This window comes from Archocentrus centrarchus, chromosome 22 (genome assembly GCF_007364275.1).
Source record: "Archocentrus centrarchus isolate MPI-CPG fArcCen1 chromosome 22, fArcCen1, whole genome shotgun sequence".
Lineage (NCBI taxonomy): Eukaryota > Metazoa > Chordata > Actinopteri > Cichliformes > Cichlidae > Archocentrus > Archocentrus centrarchus.
In genome coordinates, this window is record NC_044367.1 from 21,835,999 (window position 1) to 21,857,537 (window position 21,539).

The window sequence follows — 21,539 nt, forward strand, 5'->3', positions numbered from 1 at the left end:
CAGAAAGCTGCGAGAGACAAATTTGTGATACTACAAGTTGCCAGATTTCTATCTAAAGCACTGAACATAAGAGGAATACTTCCAATTTTGTCTCCATGTGCTGTTTGTGAATAAACACCTGCCAACCTGAAAAAGCACAATAAAAACCAAAACAGATGCATAGAAGACCACAGTTTGAGTGGGTCAGTGTTTTTACCCAAAATGAGTGACTGTGTGCTGCTTGGCCTTCTCCCATTTACACCCTCACTTATTGACCCCCTGAACAAAACAGAAATCCAGGAATATTACATAACTTTCTGTGGCACTTGACAACCTTTTAGCTACTTCATCACTCTCCTCTTCAATCCTGTTGGACTTATTATGGCAATGAGGTAGAATGAAAAAAAAAAAAACAACCAAAACACACCCAATGAGTCTAATTAAAAATCACAGGCCTTGATCTTTGCTACAGTATCTTGTGTCTTTTGCTAATTTTTCTCCCAGAAAATTGGGAGCAGATAATTTGTTCTTTATCAAACTGCTTTGTGTGACTGTAGTGACAGTGAGTGTTTCCTTCCTTACTATTTGGGAAATGGTGACTATGTTTACATGCAGCCTTTCAGGAATCGCACGCATATCTCAAGGACTTTCTGGCAGACTAGTCAGTGGCTTCAAAAATAATGCTAGGCTACATGTAGACATAAGCAGAGTGTGCATCATGCAAGTCCGACAGCCCAAAATCTTGGCAGATGGTGCTCACTGATGATCAGGCTGCTGAAACAAGCCAGGGTGGAACGCTGCGGAGGAGTGATGGCTGACGTCCCAGCAGGACGGAGGGCACCAGTGTCCCAGAAGCCCAAATGAAGTCATCTTGACACTCACTCTTTACCTCCAAAGGTCTTGGTGGTGGTGGTGGTGGAGACGGCATGTTGGTGGTGCTGGGTTTAATTTGAAAGGAAATATCACTCATGGTGGTTTCATGACTCCATTAACTGAAGGTTACCTAAAATAACACTTAAAATGTGATTTTAAGTTTATCTTCTCATTGCATTTGGAACCATTATGTATAGTGATGTGCAAAACTCTTGAGGCACCCTTCTTTATATTTTACTCAGTAAATAGGAAAAATAGGTGCAGCATTTTATTGAAAAAATGTGTGAACATACTTGGGAATACAGTATAAATAAGGCAAAAACAGAGTTTGTACAGTTCTAAGGAGCTTGAAAGTCAATATTTGGGATGACCACCTTTATTCCTCAACACAGCCTGAACTCTCCTAGCCCCTTCATCACAATACAGCAATTCTTTTTCTTTTTTCTTAATACAATACGGGAATTCTTATGTAGGCAGAATCATCCTCTGCCTACATAATCTTTTTAGGCAGGAAAGTTCTCCAGGCTTCTTGAAGGACATTCAGACGTCTTCTTTGGATGTTGGCTGCCACACTGTGTCATTAATGTTGAGGTCCAGGCTCTGGGAAGGCCAATCCATGACCTATAATGTTCCACAGTGTGTTTTTTCCCCCCCTCTATTCAGGCATGCTTTTACTGCATTACAGTGTTTGGGATCATTGCCATGCTAAAAAAAAATGAAGTTGCTGCTAATCAGATGTTTTCCAGATGGTGTCGTATGGTGGATCAAAATCTGATGGTATTTTTCTGCGTTCATAATTCCATCAATTTTGACAAGATCCCCAACACCACTGGCTGAATTTTCTTTTAAAGACACTGCACACCATGCTGAGATGTGACAAGTTTTCAGCTAATAACCATTTGAAAGCCTTGTTGCTGCAAAAATATTATTTCATCCCAAGAGTTAAGTACCTTTTTTAATGCTTGAACTACTCATAGGTGTTAAGTGGCTTAAAGAACAAATTAAAAAAAAGAATTCTCTGAAAATGGTCAGGCACAAGGACTGGAGTGAAAATGAGTGAAAAAGCAGCCAATATCCAAGGAAAACTTTGAAAGACCTTCTGAAAGCCTGGATAACTATTGCTCAAGACCACTTTTTAAAATTACAACAAAGTCTGGCTCCTTGGAAGCAAAATATAAAGACATTAGGCGTAGCTCAAGACTTTTGCGCACAACTCTATAATGAATGTATTATCAAAATAGTTGCAAACAGTTCTGCTCCTTAAGTCAATTACCAATAAGATCCAACTGATTTAATGATGATTTAATGCACACGGTGTCACTTAATACAGACACACACACACGGCAGAAATTTACTGACGCCTCCTTAAAATAACTCAAATAACACAATGTAAAAGTCAGTTTCAAAATAATGTCAGTTTTCAACAAGCAACAAAAAACAAAGTGGACGGAGAGGTCCGAGTAAAAGCTGACTGAAGCACTGACCTTGAGTTGGACCGAGAGGATGCGGAGATCTTTCCTCCGTGGTCGGAGCTGCAGCTGCACACAATGGTAAACAAAAGCCGGGGGGCGGAGAGGGGGTCCTTCCGCTGCGGTGACACATTAAGGTCTCCCAAACGGACGACTGTCAGATTCATCTTACTGAGAGGAACCGCGTCCGAGATGAAATGTTTAAAGTTCTGGACCCTCTTCTTTCCCCGGTAACCGTCAACGAAGAGAGAAGAAGGTCCCGTCGTCCCGCTCTCCCGAACACCCTCCACTCTACGCCATTTTCGCTCCGCTACTACGAGCTAACGGAGAAACGCGAGGATTGCGCCAGAGAGCTGTCAATCAAAGCGGAACCCGCCCCGGAAACAGTCCTCCGTTTGGGGGACCTTAACTGGTCCGTTCTGCAAATCTGAAAATAATCCACACACAAAACGCTAAAACATACGTTTGTTCTGTAAATTGCATACAAAACAGCCCAACTTCTTTAAAAAAAACCTACCTCGATTAATTATTGAGAATACTGACTGAATTTTTCCTGTGGTGGAATAATATAATATAATAATAATATATTATTGCCCCACCCCCCCCCCCACCCCCCCCCCCCCCCCCCCCCCCAAAAAAAGGAAAAACAAACAAAAAATAAATCCAGAAAGACCTAAATCTAATCAATTTTTAAATCATATTCAGAATTCTTTATTGTCGTTACTAAGATATAAAACAGCCATTTCATACTGAGTAGTGAGAGGCTAAGCGTTAAAGTGCATATGCTGTGTTGTGTAATTAAAAGTTGTGCAAACCAGAATTGTGCAAATGTTCAAATTATTCAATTATTCAAATGATCTTATGGAAAGTGCCACTCTAAACTTTTATTCATATAATTTAAGAAGGAAACTGAGCATTACATTAAAAGCATCTCTGAATTCAAAGTAAGAAAGCTCTTACGACTGTTTACTTGTGCTGTCTGTTTAATGTTTTTATAAGATTTCCTCCTGACTCGGATCTGGTTTTCTGTTGCGATAGTAGATGTATTAACGTCTCTCACTGTTTATTGCATTTAATAACAATGAGAATTTTAAAAAATTATTGATAAACAAATTGCACATCAAATATAACAATTAAAACCAGTTATAAATCCACGTTTTTTGTTTTGATTTTGTTGACACATCTCTTATAATTGTTAAGCCATTTTTTTAACATCAACATATTTTTATTTATTTACTTTGAAAAAACGATAATTATGCAGTGCAAGTTGTGTCCCACAACATATATGGAAAAGGAAGAGACAAAACAGTAAGAGACATGACAAAGAAGATATGACATAATTAATCCATGTGTTAACAACGTGGGGATATTTTGTGCTTGCTATAGGCTTTGTTTTGACTGTTGGGTTTTCCCTGTACGGTCTTTCTATTGAAAGTGACTTGAGGTGACTGTTTATTGTGACTTGGTGCTATTTAAATAAAATTGAATTTCAGTCTGGATTCTGACTCTAACCAATGCAACCCCATTGCCCACATCACCAAAAGAAGACAACTTAATTTCCAAGCTGCCTTTATTTATTTATACAACTACATTTGCCCTTGACTTTCACACCTAATTACAGGTCCCCAAGAAAACACTCATACTGGCGCTGATATGCAAACCTGTTACCATACATATAAAACAAACATTTCAAACATGTGTTAAAAACAAAATATTATTAAACATTTTCTGTGGTCTTGGGTATTTATTGTCAAATTTATGTCATAATCTATAAATAAAAGTATCCATTTGACCCTGATATCTAACCCTGTTACTCTAAATGTAACCATGTCACCATATCACTTTTAATAAATAATCATGAATGGCTTTCTTAGCTCACGGGGGTTTAATCTTTGTGATAGTTTGAATTATTAAATGAATAGTGTATTTAAGCACAGATTTGAAAATAAATACAGAAACTACAAAAATAAAAACATGTGATTTGAAAGGTTGGGCAAGGTAGATTTTGAAAGTTGCTTTAATTGATGTAAATTAAGTCTTATCTGAGTCTGAGTGAGTATTCATTATGAGGGTGGCTATCTTTGACCTAATGGTCAAGAATTTTTTTAAACAATATTTTTAAAAATCTACTTTTTCAGGTCATAGAGTATTGGTAACAGGGTGACACCTAACATAGCACACAGCAACTAAAGCATCTCAGGAAAAGGGTACCTGTGATGCCTGAGCTGAGCTAATTTTTGATGATTTCTTTTTTAAGTCTGCAGTCAACATCAAATTAAGATAAATTAATTCAGTACTAAAGTATCTGAAGCACAGTCACACTGTTGTTTAAGCCTTAGCTGCTTCTCACCTGTCAGACAAGAGAAATGGCTGTTTTTCAGTTAAATTTAAAGGTACAGTGTTAGACCACCACTCAATGTAAAGTTTATGCTCAACACAGCAATGGTAAATATCAAAATAATTTTTGATGTTTCTGTTATGGTTAATCCACCTGTAAGCACAATCTTTTTAATCAAAATTGTATTTTTAATGTTAAAATATAGTTATTATCCCTGAATTTTAAATGTAGTTTTACAAAAAAAGCTGAAAATATATTTAAGCACCTTATTTTTTGATCAAGAGACCAAATTACAGTTATGTACTTGTATCCTGAACAGAAAATCTTATTTTAGTGGCTGAATGTTACGCCTGACTAATTTATGACTCCTCAGAGAAGTCAGTGTGCCAGCTCAAATTTCAGCATAAAAAACTTGAATTCAGTTTATTTGCCTTATAAATAACAATATAAGTTTTAGCATTAACCTCATTTTTTCCCCTTAAATATTTGTGTTTTGTTTTTATGATAGAGTGTTAAAAAAATTGCTAAGCACTGTTCCTGATTAAAAATTCAACATAATCCTTATTTGTCTTATATCGGGCTTTACTACAGCCTCAGCAGGTGATTATTATTTTTGAATATCTGCTGCGTTCCCGCATCAGTGTAACATGATAGTCTGTTTCCTGTATCAACTATTGCTTGGCTTTTTGGGACTGGACATGTGCCACTGTTAGCATTTCAGAATCCTCCCATGGATTTTTATGCTATTCCTTTTCTATCGTTGGTGCATCCACTTATTCCCCTTTGTCAAAAACAAGCTGTTTTAGCTCCTTCTCCTTTGAGGCCACCCACTCTTTAATGCAAGGTTCATCTAATAAGCTGACGACTGCAAAAAGAAAGTTTGAACACAAAATGTGTGGAGCTTCTGTACCCACAGTGCCTGATGACCATGCATTAAGAATACTAAGAGCAGAAAAATCTGAAGCAGCCTGAGGTCTGTTTGGTAACATGGGATCACTTGTTCATACACTGATCTCATAATGTGAATGTTTGGCTATGTTTAATAAGAGTATCCACAGTTCTAACAGTACATTTCACACAGAAAATAAGAAAAACATAATAGGTCCACTTTATTTCTCTATATACATCTACAGTATAATCATGATGTTTATCAGGTAAGTAACTGATCCAAAAGAACAGATATAGTTGTAATTTTGTCATATCTTAATTCAAACACACTCTACAATTTTTTTAATGCAAAAGAATAAATTTTCCAAACTACATAGAGCAGCTGTGTGAACAGCACAAAAGACACACACAAAAAGCATGGCACTAATTTTTATTCAAATCAAATTACTGAATCACTTTGATAATACCAAGACCAGCATCACATAACATGATTCACATCTGACTAATAATCACAGAATGATTGACAAAATGGGTTGAAATGTTTTTTTTCTTTTTCCCTGCGCTGGAGGGTTGTTCTTGTAATGATTTCGACTCACACTTAAAGATTAATAAAAAGGGCCGGAAATCTGCTTTCCAGTTCACGCACACTAGGCTGTGCAACAAAAAAAAATAAAGGAATACTCTTTAGTCTCAGGAGCTGATCAGTGAGGAAAGAAATCATGACAAATGTGGAGCAGAGCAGAAATCAACACTTTTTCTTATGTGCAGGGAAACTGATCAAATAAATAGAAGCATCATGTGTTATCTTTACATGCTCTAAGTCAAACTACCTGCTCCACGGCCCAATTTCCAACTCAATTCTCACAGCCAGGGCTTCATTAAGTCTCAAAGCTTTGAGGGCTGGTCCGGGTGCCAGATACATTTTGAGGATATCAGAAAACATGCTGGGAAAGTCTCCAATGCTGAAGAGAAAGCAGCATTTTGAGATCTTCACAGCATTGCTTTCACCTCTAATTGAGTGAGCCATCCTTTAACATCACACTAACAAGCAGTGGCTCCAAAAGGACCACAATTACAGTCTTACTAGAAGTAGTGACTCCATGGTGTAGTGATTTACACATTTATCAAACAAATGACAAATTCTAGTGATTCGATCCCGATCAGCAAAGGCATCTGATGTTTAAATTATAAAAAAAACAAAAAAAAAAAAAACAAGCAAAATCAAACGTGGTGCTACCTGCTGTGAATGACGGAGCAGCTATAAGTAGCTTTAGAGTCTACTGGCAATAGTTCTGTTGATTATATGAAAAAGAACACACAAGCACGATCATGGGTTCTGTTTACCGTTTAGCTAATAAGTTACAAAGGGGGAAACAGACACTTCACTGAGCAAGAAACCACCCGAGGGACGGGTCCCACTTTGCTTCAAGAAACAATCGAGAGTGGCTGGTCTGGCTCACTCAAAGGAAGATCATAAGATCATGATGGAATTAAAAACACTGACTTTTCTGAAGCAGAATCACACATTTTTGAATCTTTGCATATTTACAGGGACAAGACGTAGATTTCGCTAATATCAGTGAAACAGCATGAGTGAACTTATAACTTACTCACTGCATAGCAAAAAGCGTATATACCGTGCTATAAATCAGTTTTCATGTGAAAAATGAACAGGAGTGGTAATAACTGTTACCCTCTAAAAGTGTTCTAATAAATAATGTATCATTATTGGGAGGAAAAAATACACAGTGACATTGCATAAAACAAACCCAAGGCACGCAACTTTTCCCCTTTGTTTACAGAGCAGTGCAAAGGCAGAAAGAAAACTCAAGGTTAATTACGTCATCTACCCGATGCTTGGCCTGACAGAATGAACCCATAGTGTGGGCCACAGCAGCCCGCTGAGAAGCTGGATGAGGTTGTGTCCTGACATCAACTGATATGATCAAGCTCTACTCTAATAAGATTTCAAAAAAAAGAGAGAAAAAAAAAAGAAACTTTAGTGCAGGACACCGGATGCTCATCTTCTGTTCCACGTCCACCTTTTCCAAGACCTGAGGGAAAAAAAAAAAAGACAAGTTACACTACCAATAAAACTAAAACAAAAAAATGTGCTGTGCTATTATATTTAAATCTGCAGCAGGTAGAAAATTAGAAAATGGATGCTAGAAAGAAAAAAAGCCTGCTGCAGCTCTCACCTATCTGCTTTAAGCCCATCCTACAGATAACCATAGGCTTGTGCAATTGCTTGAACAGCAAGTAAAAATAAGTCAAAGCTCTCCTGCCCCGTGGGTGAACCCTCATTGCTCTCCTGGGTGCTGGATCACCCATTAAAGCACTGCAACTTCGGTCCTGCTTGGACCAGTTAAATGTTACATTATGACATTTTTTTTTGTCCAGCAATTCCACAAATAGCTTTAATTGTGACTGTAAGGCAAAAGCAACACATTTTTTATAATCTAAAAAAAAAAAAAAAAAGTCTTTGGAAACGTTACAAAAGCACTATGTGAACGTTGAACTTGTCTATAAATGATTACCCACACAACTGTGAGAACCGGGGCTGGATTAACTAAAATTATTTCATCCCATAAACTCCATGCTCTCTTAATAACAAATATACACAGTCAATTTTGTACACATGGAGAAACATTCTGTGCTATGTAAAATGTATCCTTGATATATTTTCTCTGTGGTCAGTCCTGGGCTCTAGTTTTGGTCCCACTGGGGCCTCAAATGCTAAAAATACACCTGCACATGGTAGTGGTCAGTTTTTAAATTAAAAAGCATCCCTCAAACAGCATCTGTTATGTCATTTTAAGTATGGCAGCAATGCTTCAGTGGTTAGCTTAAAAAGAAAAGGAAAACATACAGCAGTACAAATATGTATGTTGAGCACAAAGCTTGCCTTGATAAATTCATTGAAGGAAATGCAGTTATCTCCATTTGTGTCAGCCTCCTGGATGGTCCTATCAGCAATGCTGCCAAGCTGCTCATCTGAAATGTTGACGCCAACCATCATCCTCAAAACCTGGAAAAAACCAAAAGAAAATATTTGTATGGTTATTAAGAGTCACCAAACAACAAGGTGACACATTTTAGCATTGCACAAGACAATTTATGGCTATTTTGGTTCAGTGGCAAGGAAATACATGATTATTATTGACAGTGCACACATAATTAGTTAAAAGCAAGTGCACAAATAGGACTCAGAAATACACATTTAGCCCTACAGGTTTCATGCCTCACATGAAGCAGGTTGACATGGTAAATGTTTTGCGTAAAACAAAGCGATGCGACTGAGTCATTTAACTCAGAGCTTACAGCAATTACAGGTCACAGAATGTCACTGAGCCAGACACAGCTTTACAGAGGGACAATAAATAACGCAAAGGAAGCCAAAATACAGGACATTAGACTGTCTGGGACAGATCAGCCTGTAGTTAAGGTGAGATATCACATCATTATCAGCACAAGGGCAAAGTCTTCTTAGTGACATGGAAATCCACGTCTCTGCAGAGTACTTTAAAATGAATACTGTGTAATAGCACTTGTTCCTTTGTAAAACATAGAGTCTGACAGTTAACATACAGCAAATATTTTCAGCAGGAATAATAATGGATATTCACACAGGAAGGAAAGAATAATGTTTGAAAATGTATAGAGTCTGTCAAATATACAAATAAGAATAGTAGACATAAAATAACATCTAGACTTATGAGGGCTTCCAAGAATCCTCAGATGTGAAACACCCAACACCATAAAGATACAAAGCAAAGTGAAGTCAAAATAGTTTTATCATCTGCAGGGCAATGGGAAATATATTTGCACATAAGAAAAAAACAAAAACAAAAAAAAAACCTTGCCTCTCTCACACCTGGAGGGAATTCAGTTTGGAAAACCATCATAAGGTTTTTTTTATTTATTTATTTTTTTTATTTCTACCACCCAGAAAACACACCGAGGTGTAGGAACCAATTGTGGAGGGCATGTGAACCAATAGCAGCTAATCATTACTATTTGTTTTGGGAATGTTTAAAACTCACTGCCTCACTGAGGGAGGCACAGAAAATAATAGGCAACATCTCAAATATCAGAATCAAACACATTGACAATATTCAGGGCTGACTTAACTTCTTAAAAGAAACAAAAGAGAATAAAATAAATGGGTGTGGCATTATAAATATATATGAATTTTCTTATACATCTCACAGCAGCCAAAATATTTGTGATGTTTATTCACCGTCTGGCTTATCCACAAACTACACAATGACTCCAAGCCAACTCACTCACCTGCAGCAGCTCATCCCGAGAGATTTTGTCATCTCTGGTCCAGGTCGTACAGACGGAAAGCAACTGGGGGGGGGGGAATGAATCAGAGACATTAGCAAATTCTTATGAATGTTCATGATACTGATCAGCGGCTCCACCCTAACACCTCTGTGTGACAGTGCTCCACACTCACAGAGCAGCTTGTTTGTCCTGCTGTTGAGTGGCTCAGAGGCTGAGGCGTTCTTGTTCTTCTCATTGTCTTCGATTGGTCTGAAATGAGCCAGGGTTCGCATGAACCCCTACTGAAGTTTACCTGGTCCTCTCTAAAAATCAAAAACAAGAAATATTTACTAAAACTTTCTGGAAATAAGACCCAAAAGGGCTGTTTTTTTTTAAAAGTTCTGTCAGATTACCTTTGTACCCAAAATGTGCATTGTGGATGACACAATGAAAGCAATAAAATGAGTAGTAACGTAACACCATTGTGCAGACTTGAATGGTTTCTTCCTCTATTCTCGAGTTGTTCTAAACCAAACAGGGCAAAACCAGAGAAACCAGATTCCGTCTGAAACCATTAAAAGACGCATCTACCATTTCAACGCCTACACATGTAACTTTTTTGGGATTTTAATGATATATCTAAAGACATTTGTTTTGTATTTTTGACTTTCAGAGTGATGAAAACATCCAAATAACTGTCAAGTATATGACTCAAAACCCAATTTGATTTATTGCCACACAGACTTGGCAGTAAAGACTGTTTCTCCAGTCTGCAGTCAGGAAGCCACAACTGAAAGGCATTACGGTCTGGTCTAGCTTTGTGGCGATGGTGCTGGTGACTCAACCTTACAGCAGTGCACAAACAAGCCCTCCAAAGGACTGCAGAGCAATAACACAAACTACTCACCCCTCAGGAAAGAATGCATTGATGATTCTGTCTCCCAGAGGGTTGATGGCCAACTCAGGGATCCTCTGGAAATCTTCTCGACTGTAGACATGAGCAGACATGATCACAGTTAAATTCCAAACTCAGTGTGTTTTAACTGCTCATTTTAACCCAACAATTTATTATACTAAGAGGTGATGTGCTTCACTAAGACATGACACATTACAAAACTCATGAGGTCATGTCTTTACTAATGTGATGAATGCAAAATAAGACATAACTCAATATTTGTTTATGAAAACAAGAAGCTGGTTATACATATTAAATGTTTAAATTTGCCACACATTGAAAATTATTCTTACTGCACTGATTGGACTGGGAATAAGACTGTGAAATATCAGTGTTGTGACAACTAATGAAATAATAAGGAAGTCACATTGAGGGAACATGAGGACAAACGTGACTTCTACTGTGACTGGAAGCACTTGAGGAAGAAAAAAGTACAGCAAGGAAACTGTTGTGTAAACAACTTTTTTCACATGTCTGAGTTCAATGAAACCAAACAGAGGTGTGTGTGTGTGTGTGTGTGTGTACTTGCCCTTGAGAAACTGCCCCCCGTTCAAGGAATCATTGAGGGGGGGGGGGGGGGGGGGGCAGTAAAGTTTTAACTGCTTAATAATTTCTCATTTCTTCACCCATCAATTAAGACAGTCGGAACCTCTGTGGCAGATAAGCTCCATGTCTCCACATTAGACTTTGTTAAATGACCTCATCACTGAAGTGAGTGACAGAACTCACCTTGACCACCTTTAAATCAGGAGAATACTTTGTCTCTAACCATTTTGTCTATAAATAAGGCATTGACAGAGACCAAATTAGTAAAAGACTGTACATTGTATGATTTTTCTCAATTTAAATACCCTTGTAGATTTTTTTTTTTATTATTGTTTCTCATAATGAAATCAATCAGAACCCTTAACTGCTAAACTGACCTCGATAACGGAGAAATGTCCTTGTAATCGCGGCTGGCAAAGTAACCAAACAAATGAGCCGCAGCGTGTGGCTCCTGCTTGTGCTTTTGCTCACCTGAGGGTGCCGTTTTCTCCTTTATCCAGGCTGGTGAAGCGGCTGTACAGGCGAGTGATCTGACTGTGGGAGACTGCAGGGACAAAGATTTTTTACTACCAGACGAGCAGAAGATAACAGACAGCTCAAATCTGTAATAACCTTTCACCTACATCCTGCACCTCATTACACTAGCAGAATATAGAGAGCAAATGGGAACAGCTTTAAACAGAAACAGCAGTCAGTGTGTCAAATTTTACTGAGAACCTTTCAGGCTGTGTCTAACCACAGAGAAAGACAGCCGGTTAGCTCATGTCCAAGAGTTTTCATCTTCATAACAAGAACTCAACTCTGAGCTAAACTTACAGCCAGTTTCCTTCTTAATTTCTTCAATTTCCTCTTCTCGGAGTAATCTGGATGCTCTGGATCCCATGGTGAAATGTTAAAGGGGTGTTAAAATCGAGATGACTCCCTAAGGCGTCACAAGCTCGCCAAGGATTTCTATTAAAGTTAGCAAACAAGCTAACCGTGCGCGCTAACAGCTACTTTATTCAGTTAACCACGAACGCGGCTGGAGTTCAATCTAGAAATATGTTGTTTATCCTCTTGTCAGCGTAGCTCAGCTGGCAGTCTGTGTGCTGGGACAGCTTTTCTCCGATACGCCGGGACGTTTTCACGTTCCCCGGACGGATTTCGGTGAGGTTACCTTCCTGGTTAATGAAGGGGCGGGGCCCGAGGCCGCCTCCCTGCCGGGACGTCCTCAGCAGGATTAGGTGGCAAAGTTGGATGCCTGCTTAAATTTCACGTACATCACCTGCTGTGTAAACCAATAATTACAGCTTTAAAGAAGACTAGCCAATGCTTATTAAAATATTAATTAAAATGTAACTGGACAGGACGGAGCAGTCTCCTCAATGATAACCGTCAGACTGGAGCTGAAATACGGCTGAAAATGTAAAAATATAGAAAAATTATATGCATTATTTGCCCGAAACATGTCCGTGGGTTTTGTTTCCTGGCTGAAACAAACAAATAAAAATAGGTAAAAAAAAAAATTAATTAAAGAAAACTGTTTTCCTAAATGCATTAAAACTTTCAAGATCAAACCACTTTTATGTGACCTCTGCATCATCATAAATACCTTTTTTTCCTATTATTTTTACCAGAAGGACAAACATAATAAAACCAAACAATTTTCTTACAAAATTCCCAGGCAAACACAAAGTGGATTTCACTTCCATTATATTTGATTACATTTTCGCCCTTACGCAGTTCACTGAAACTGTGGGGAAAAAAAAAATCATGAAGTTGCATCCATCCTTTCTTGCTCAAAAAATAAAGAGAGAAAAAAACAATTATATAAAAATAATTTAGGGTCAAAATTTCAACTTACTGATCGGTCTCCCCAGACCCGGACCTAAGCATTAGAATAGAATAGAATGCCTTTATTTGTCATTATACAGAATGTACAATGAGATTGGAACGGCACTCCTGTTTCAGTGCTACATATTACAGAAACCCTGTGCGATCATCTTTACAGCGAACAGACAAAAAGGCTGCCAACATCCAAAGAAGAGCTTTGAATGCCTTTCAAGAAGCCTGGAGAACTATTCCTGAATACTACTTATACAAATTACAAGAAAGCTGTCTAAGAGAGTTCAGGCTGTGTTGAATGAAGGTGGTCACAACAAACAATGACGTTCAGAATCATTAATTCAATTCAATTCACTTCAGTTTTATTTATATACCGCCATATCACAACAAACAGTCGCCTCAAGGCGAATTAGAATTGTACAAACTCTGTTTTTGCTTCACATAACTGTAGTTCCATATATAAACCACCTATCTCCAATTTTCTACACAAAATATAAAGGAGTGGCTCAAAACCTTTGCACAGTAGTGTTTATAACATATACGGGGCTTGAATAATGCAGCTAGTGAATAATTAAAGAACCCAAACAGAGTATAAATACAGCAGCTTTAATTTTAAACTTTTCATGCATAGTGGTCCCTACAGAGGACAAAAACTTCTCTTGCAGAGGCATGTATTTAGCTGAACACTGGCACCTATTGGCCAGTCATGGGAAGTGCAAAACCACGATGGTTCGACCCAGTCAGAAATACTGAAGAGGAATTTCTTGTAAATCCTTCTATCAGGACACCTTTGCAGGTAGGAAAAATATGCTAGAACCATCTAAGGATTAATACATTTTAAAAATTTCCAGATATTTATTTATATTGGAATGAATTTGTAATCAGTCACCAAATGTATCACCTGTACTTCAACTGCAATTCGTACCATTACTGTAACTTTGCTGCTCTTGCTTTGTAGTAACATTTTTAGTTTAAATCAATTTATATTTGTTATTAGTATACAAGTGACCGTTTTAAAACACAAAGCATGCATATTATCTCGATAAAGTGAGTAAATATTAGTGTCTTTACATTTTGTAGAGTTCAAGTGCAGCTTGTGATAGAAAGGCTGACAAAGGTGATGGAGGTGTGGGTGGTGACATAGCTGACTGCACAGAGCTCAGGGTCAAAGAAAGAAAGAAAAAAAAAATCAGAAATGTCTGGAAAACCAGGGACAACCAGTTTAGGGCAGCCTGCCTTGTTTTCTCGTTCGTTTTTCCTTCTGTTTAGTTCAACATACTGTAGTTGGTACTTTTTCTAAGGCCCGGTTTATGATGCAGACATATTATTTTTGGTTTGTGCCGTGGGTGTTTTGCCAAATGCCCTTAAAATCAGACTGAACTGAACGACTGTAAATTGCAGTAATACTGAAAAGACTGCTACTTTCTGAGTGTTTGTTTGTTTTCTTAGAAAATCCTAAAAAGTCTGCAGTTCATCGGTCAGGAGCTAGGTTCAACATTTGAAGCTTTGAAAAAGTATTAGAATATGTTTAAACATGAGAAAACATTGAATTAGCAGCGCTAAAATGTTTGGATTTTCTTGTTTTCATTTTCTGTTGTTGGTTAGTTAAATGTATATTTCTTTGGTTCAAAAGTCAAACGCATGGTGTCCAGCTGTGTGGACATGTTTGTAACTCCATGAAAAACTAATATCTAAGTAAATATTTCACCACTAGATGGAGTAATTTTGTAAGTCCAGTGTGAAAAATCCTCTCCTGCCCAGCAATAACCTGCAGGGCGGCCAGATTTCTGTAATTATATATACTATGTGGCTCTTGAAATATATTTACTTGTTGTTAATTTGACTGCAGTAATAGCAAGACTATGTGTACAAGGGCCTAGCAATGACTGTAAAAGTGTGTCATAACCAATACAGTTTACTCTTTCAAAGGACTCTAAAGCAAGACCCAGACCACAGACTTCTCAAAAGGGTTAATTTTCATGCACATGAAACATCAAGGGAAGAGCATCTCAATTAAGTGTCTATTCAGGGGCAGTCTTTGGAATCTGTTTTCTAGAGCAGAGGAGGGAGCGACAGGCTGGTGTCTTTCCAGGGAGGGATAGGAGCAGTGGAGAGTGAGCAGGCAGGTAAGGAACAGGTAAATGAAAACACGACTCTTCTTTCCACAAGAACAGACCACCTTGGGATTACAGGTGAGTTATCCTTCTGAATTTTTATACTTAAAGGGTGGAACCCTGAACTCAAGTTCACTTTGGCCTCTAATGCTGAGCAGTTGTGGAGACACAACTGGGAAATTTGAAAATAAGTCAGCCTCGAGATCTTAAGGACAAAAAATGTCACCTTCCCAAAAACTGAGTTTGTCATCTGAAAAACTACGCCTCAGAAAACACGTCTTGTTTGATACAGTAACCAAAGAAATGTGTACAGTAAAAACTGTTGTAGCTCATCAGGGCCTATAGGCGATCGCCTAATGTGCCATCTGCCAGAGTGGATTCCCCTGCTTCAGCAACAAAAACCCCAAAAAAACCCACTAGTAATTATTTATAACCCCGCCCCTTCGCTGAGTCCAATTTTTAAACTCAATAATGAATCACAGGAAAAATAAACAACCCCACCACCAAACCATTGCCCTACCCCAATACCGCAACTGGAAGAGTCTATGGTAAATGAGATTAAGCAATCCAAATACTTTTCAATCATTTTAGATTGCAATCCTGATTTGAGCCATAAAGAGCAACTATCAGTCATTATTTGAGTTGTTGCAGCTGAAGACACCCCACAAATAAAAGAGCATTTTATGGGGTTCCTTGAGGCAGAAGAGACCACTGAAGAAAGTTTTCCAACCCTTAATTCTAAGGAGACCTATAAAGCTCAGGATCTCCTCCTCCAGACTTCTGGAAATAAATCCAAGAGCTGCATTTGTGCCATGCAGAGCCCACACGGTAAATCTGGTGGTAGCTGATGTGACAAAAAGCACTGCAGATGCCATTGGTTGCATATGCTCTCTCTCCATATATACCTAATGAAATATTTGGTGGGTGTTCAGGGCTCCAGCGTGCAAAATAGGGTCTTCAATACAAAATAGGGTCACTGCATTGTGTCATGGATCTAACATGGTTGGAAGAGTTCAGATATTATCTTATTGGTTCTTTAATCATTACTTTGAAGTTTGATTTCTAGAATTATATGTCTGTCTGTGTCTCGAGTCATTTTGTTTTCACATTGTAATTGTTGTGCCCTTAAACAAGTGGAATAGTGACAGATAAATGAAGTCAACACATCTCTCGCCTTCACTCGTCTGTATTGAGTGAGGGAAAGGACACTGTTGCCAACTCCTCAGTAAGGAAAGTAGCTATTGGCTGTACTAAAAGTCGCTATATGATGTCATCACTTAATTTGCATAATTGGTTATTTGCATGTAGTTGCAATCGAGGAAGTAAAAGAGAGGAATAACATGTTTGGAGAGACAAAAAGTGAAGAAAAACACCCTAAAAATGTTTAGAACTACTAGGGCTGGGCGATATGGACCAAAAAGGAAATGATTGTGGACTTAAGCAGGAAGCAGCAGAGGGACTACCACTCCTCATCAGTGGTGCTGAGGTGGAAAGAGTGGACACTTTCAAATACCTGGGAGTTACCATCTCACGGGACCTGTCCTGGACTCATAACATTAACAACACTGTGAAGAAGGCCAGACAGCGTCTCTACCTCCTCAGGTGGCTGAGAGACTTCAAGCTCCTACTCAAGGTGCTCAGGAACTTTTACACCTGCACCATTGAGAGCATCATGCATGGGAACATCACCACCTGGATGGGAAACTGCACTAAACAGGACTTCATGGGCCTAAAAAGGGTGGTTCATTCAGCTGAACGGACCATCAGAACCACCCTCCCCAACCTGCAGGACATTTACACCAAGCAGTGCAGGTTGAGGTCTATGAAGATCCTAAAACAGCCCAGCCACCCCGGACACTCTCTCTTCTCCCTGCTACCGTCAGGCCGGTGTTACCGCTGCCTGAGGACTAAGACTGAAAGGTTGAAGAAGAGTTTTGACCCACAAGCCATCCGTCTCCTCAACTCTGAGCCCTAAACTGGACCATTATTGTACAATGTAAATTATTATAATATTCTGTAATTCCATGTATAGTGTGAATTACTTATTTAATTCTTCTTATTTATATGTGTATATATATATATATATATATATATATATATATATATATATATATATATATATATATATATATATATATATATATATATATATATATATCTTATCTTCAGCAGCAGGAACATGGCAGCAATCACACCGCAGTAGATTCCCACTATCACCATGGTTGGCGGCAGGGCCTGGTATTAGATGAAGAACGAGGCAAAAAGGTTATACAGACAGCCCAGGAGTGATTTTGATTCAATTTAGACATTCAGACATAATGACATCATTTATAAACCCCTGAAAAGAAGATAATTACATTACTGCACCCACTGTGAAAATTATTACGACACATCTGCATTGTTTTAAGAATTTCAGCATTCGATTATCATTTTTATGTCAGTGTAGTGAGGTATCTGGCAGGGAGGCTATTACAGAAAGAGGTGACAAAATGAGCTCCAGAGTCCCTCTCTCGTCCTTGATATTTTTGCAGGTACAAAATACATTTCACTGTGCATTGTACTGTGTATAACTGCATGTGACAAATAAACATTATCTTATCTTAAATAATATCTCAGTATTTTTTTTACCTGATATACAAAATATATCTTGATATTTTTTTCTTCCCAAAGGTATAAACAAAATAGGCACTTCTGAGTCAAAGCTACATGTCCCAAATGTCACACAGACACTTTTATTAACATTCAGCTGTAGCTGTACATGAGAAATTGCTCAAAAATAAACCATTGGCATATTTAAATAATAATGCTCCTCAAATAAATGACTTTTTTCCTCCATAACAAAAGACTCGCAGCCCTGCTATTAAAATGTAAACAGAAAAGACACAGAGCAAAAAAAAGCAAACGGCTCACTTATTTTTTAAAAAGCCAGTCTGCAGTGAAGTATATACAGTAAGTATCTTACACAGTGCTTCCTCCTGTGTAAGATAACAAAACATGTAAATAGACTGAGTGAACAAACTTCCATCCTTCAGTCAGCAGGATTTGTAAATCCATAGACATATATGCTGACATATCACAGCAACGGGCCCACCGGCGCCGTATCCGCCGGCTGCATCGCGAGGACACGAACAGACCAACTTCCGCTATGACTTACGGTACATACCAACAGCCAGATACTCTTGGGGGTCCGCGCGATGCTAAAGCGTCTGAACAGACGCAGTACGAAGGCTGTATGTACACAAAACACGGCGATAGCGGAGGATTTCGGGTTAACAAAAAACTCTCCAAAAGTGGCCGACCGGGAAAACTCGCTAAATTTGTCACTAGTGGCTTTTTGGAAAAAAATTCGCTAGGGGGGTCTGAAAATCTAGCGACAAAGTTACCAAGTTGGCCTACGGGAGTCCTAAGGCATTACAAGTGGATCAGTGCACAATCAATTCAGGCAGACGCTTACTCCTCAGCTCTGCATTTAACTGCAACACAATCCAGACAATAATAAAATGCTGTGAGGTAAAAGGAACAAAATGATAAAACTAAGCATAATCAAATTTCTTGTCCACTACATAATATAACCTGAAGGTTAATTTTGGAGCAGAATGACAACATTTGACGCGGGGAAATAAATAGTTGTTGACATGTCTGTGCACCAATAGGACACCGGGGATGAATGGGTGTAAAATTGGGCACTGAAAATAGAATGGAAAATGCTAAAAGTTACGTTGCTAGGTGTTCTCGCTGATGTTTGGGTTGTAACTGCTGACACTGTGCACACTTCTCAATCATTGTCTCTATATCTCGTGCCATACCAGGCCAATAAAGGACTTTTCTTGCTCTGGCTTTTGTGCGCTGCACCCCTTGGTGTGCAAGATGTAGCTTTTCTAAAATCACTTTCCTGAAGCTCTGGGGTATGACAATTTTCTCTCCCATCATGACAATGTCATTCTGGATGCTGATGATGTTTCGCATTGGCCAGTAGCAGTGTAGTGACCGGTCAAGACTACGCTTCTTCATAGGCCAGCCTTTCATATGTCTTTCACACACAGCCTGTAACTCGCTATCTGTGGCAGTTGCTTCTTTCAATCCCCTCAGTGTTTCTTCACTCAGAGCATCTGTAGGCTGTATGGCATACACAACTCTCTCATCACAGGGGTTCTCATCAACATGTTCATTATCTCTTCCCACTGTGGCACGTGACAGAGTGTCGGCAATGTGCATGTCTTTGCCTGGCGTGTATGTAACATGTAGGTCATATCTTTGCAACTGTAGCAGCATTCCTTGCAATCTTGCTGGGGCTTTGTTCAGCGGCTTGCGCATGATGACTTCAAGTGGCTTGTGATCAGATTGCACACGCACTGGCCTACCGTATACATATTGGTGGAATCTCTTGGCGGCAAACACAATGGAGAGCAACTCTTTTTCTATTTGTGCGTACCGCTTCTCAGTATCTGTGAGCGCACGAGAAGCATAGCATACCGGATGCCCTTCCTGTAGCAGACAGGCTCCCAGTCCATCTTTTGAGGAATCTGCTTGTAGTGTGAGTGGCTTCCTATGATCATAGTACCTAAGCACTGGGGCTTGTGTGAGCTTGTCCTTTAGTGTCTTTAACGCTGCACTGTGGTGGGGACACCACTGCCATACTGTGTCTTTCTTCAGTAGCTATCTGAGAGGAGCCGTGAGTGAAGCTTCATTTGGGATGTATTGTGCCAGGAATTTTGTCATTCCTAACAGACGTTGTAGGCTTTGTTTGTCCTGTGGGGTTGGCATGTCAACAATTGCTTTGATTTTGGCATCATCTGCTCTCTGACCAGCCGCTGTGATGATATGTCCCATGTATTTTACTGTGTCCACTTTGAACTGGATTTTGTCTTTGTTGAACTTCACATTTGCTGTTTTTGCTCTTTCCATTACCTTTTGCAGGATTTTGTCATGCTCACTCTCTGACGAGGCTGCAATGATCATGTCATCAGCTATGATGTGTACACCTGGGATGTCACCAAAAGTCTCACAGTTCTTTTGTTGAAATACTTCGCTGGCAGACTTGATCCCAAATGGGAGTCTGAGGAAGCGAAAACGACCCCATGGTGTGTTAAAGGTGCAGAGTTTTGATGATGGCTCATCCAGCTTGATTTGTCAGTATCCGTCCTTTTCATCCAGAATGGAGAAGATGGATTTTCCAGCTAATTTGCTGCGTATGTCTTCAGTAGGAATAGGAATGGAGTAGTGTTGGCGTTTAACTGCTTGATTCAGATCGCAAGGGTCCAAACACACCCTGAGCGAACCATTTTTCTTCTTTGTGGCAACAAGACTGTTAACCCATTCTGTTGGCTCATTAACAGGTGTTATCACTTTCCTTTCCTGTAGTTCTTTCAGAGTCTTTTTTAATGAGTCTGTAATGGAGAGCAGCACATTTCTGCATGCATGGATCACCGGTGTGACTTCTGAGTCAATGTATATATGGTGGACTCCAGGAAACTCACCCAGACCTGTGAAGACCTCTGCGTATCTCTGCAGTAGCTCCTCTTTGGTGGCTGGAGGTGGTGCTGATTGTGGAGATTTGGCTGTGAGCGCTTCAACCCTTTTTAACAGCTGCAACTCCTCACATGCGTCTCCGCCGAGAATCGGTTTGTCTGCATGACTTGTTACATGGAAGTCAAGCAGGGCCTTGTGTTTGGTTGTCCTGCATTCTAGGGACCAGGGTTATTATAGTTAACGAAAACGAACGAAATAACGAAAACTGAAATTGAAAAAACATTGTCGTTAACTGAAATAAATAAAAACTATAATTAAAAGGAAAAAACGATAACTAACTAAAACTGAATTGTGAGTTTACAAAACTAACTAAAACTAACTGAAATTATCGATAAACTGACTTTCATTTACTTTTTTTTTTTTAAGCCTTGTGGATTGATATGAAATCATTTTTTCTGCTCTCCGAGTTTAAGCTGGGAGCGCCATCGGACAACTGTGTGAGTGTGTGAGTGTGTGCGCATGTGCGTGCGCTCACCGCGCTGGTCCGCAAAGTAATGGCTGCGGTCTGCCGAGAAAGCGGCAGAGTCCCGTATGGAGGTTCTTTGAGTACAAGAGCACAGATAGAATCGAAAGTCTTGTTGTGGATGATGAAAAATGTGCGGAACATTTCTCAGTCAGGAAAAACCAGCAACATCAAAGTCCACCTGAGAAGCGCACAACGGCTACAGAAACCGCTCTGATCCTACCAGGTAACCTGGCCTGCACCTCTGAGAAACGGGACTACTTGTCGGGTCCACGCAGCCCAGAAAGTTGTG

General features: G+C 39.2%; 1 protein-coding gene across 1 annotated transcript; it reads right to left on the reverse strand.

The window, feature by feature from the left end:
• Positions 1–5,961: 5,961 nt before the first annotated feature.
• On the reverse strand, positions 5,962–12,525 carry chp1 (calcineurin-like EF-hand protein 1). Its single transcript, XM_030719424.1, is given in 9 exon segments — positions 5,962–7,601; positions 8,453–8,575; positions 9,838–9,873; positions 9,875–9,900; positions 10,010–10,115; positions 10,118–10,139; positions 10,724–10,804; positions 11,789–11,861; positions 12,134–12,525. Coding segments are annotated over 9 exon segments (636 nt in total). The 5' UTR covers positions 12,201–12,525; the 3' UTR covers positions 5,962–7,499.
• Between the last annotated feature and the right edge of the window lie 9,014 nt (positions 12,526–21,539).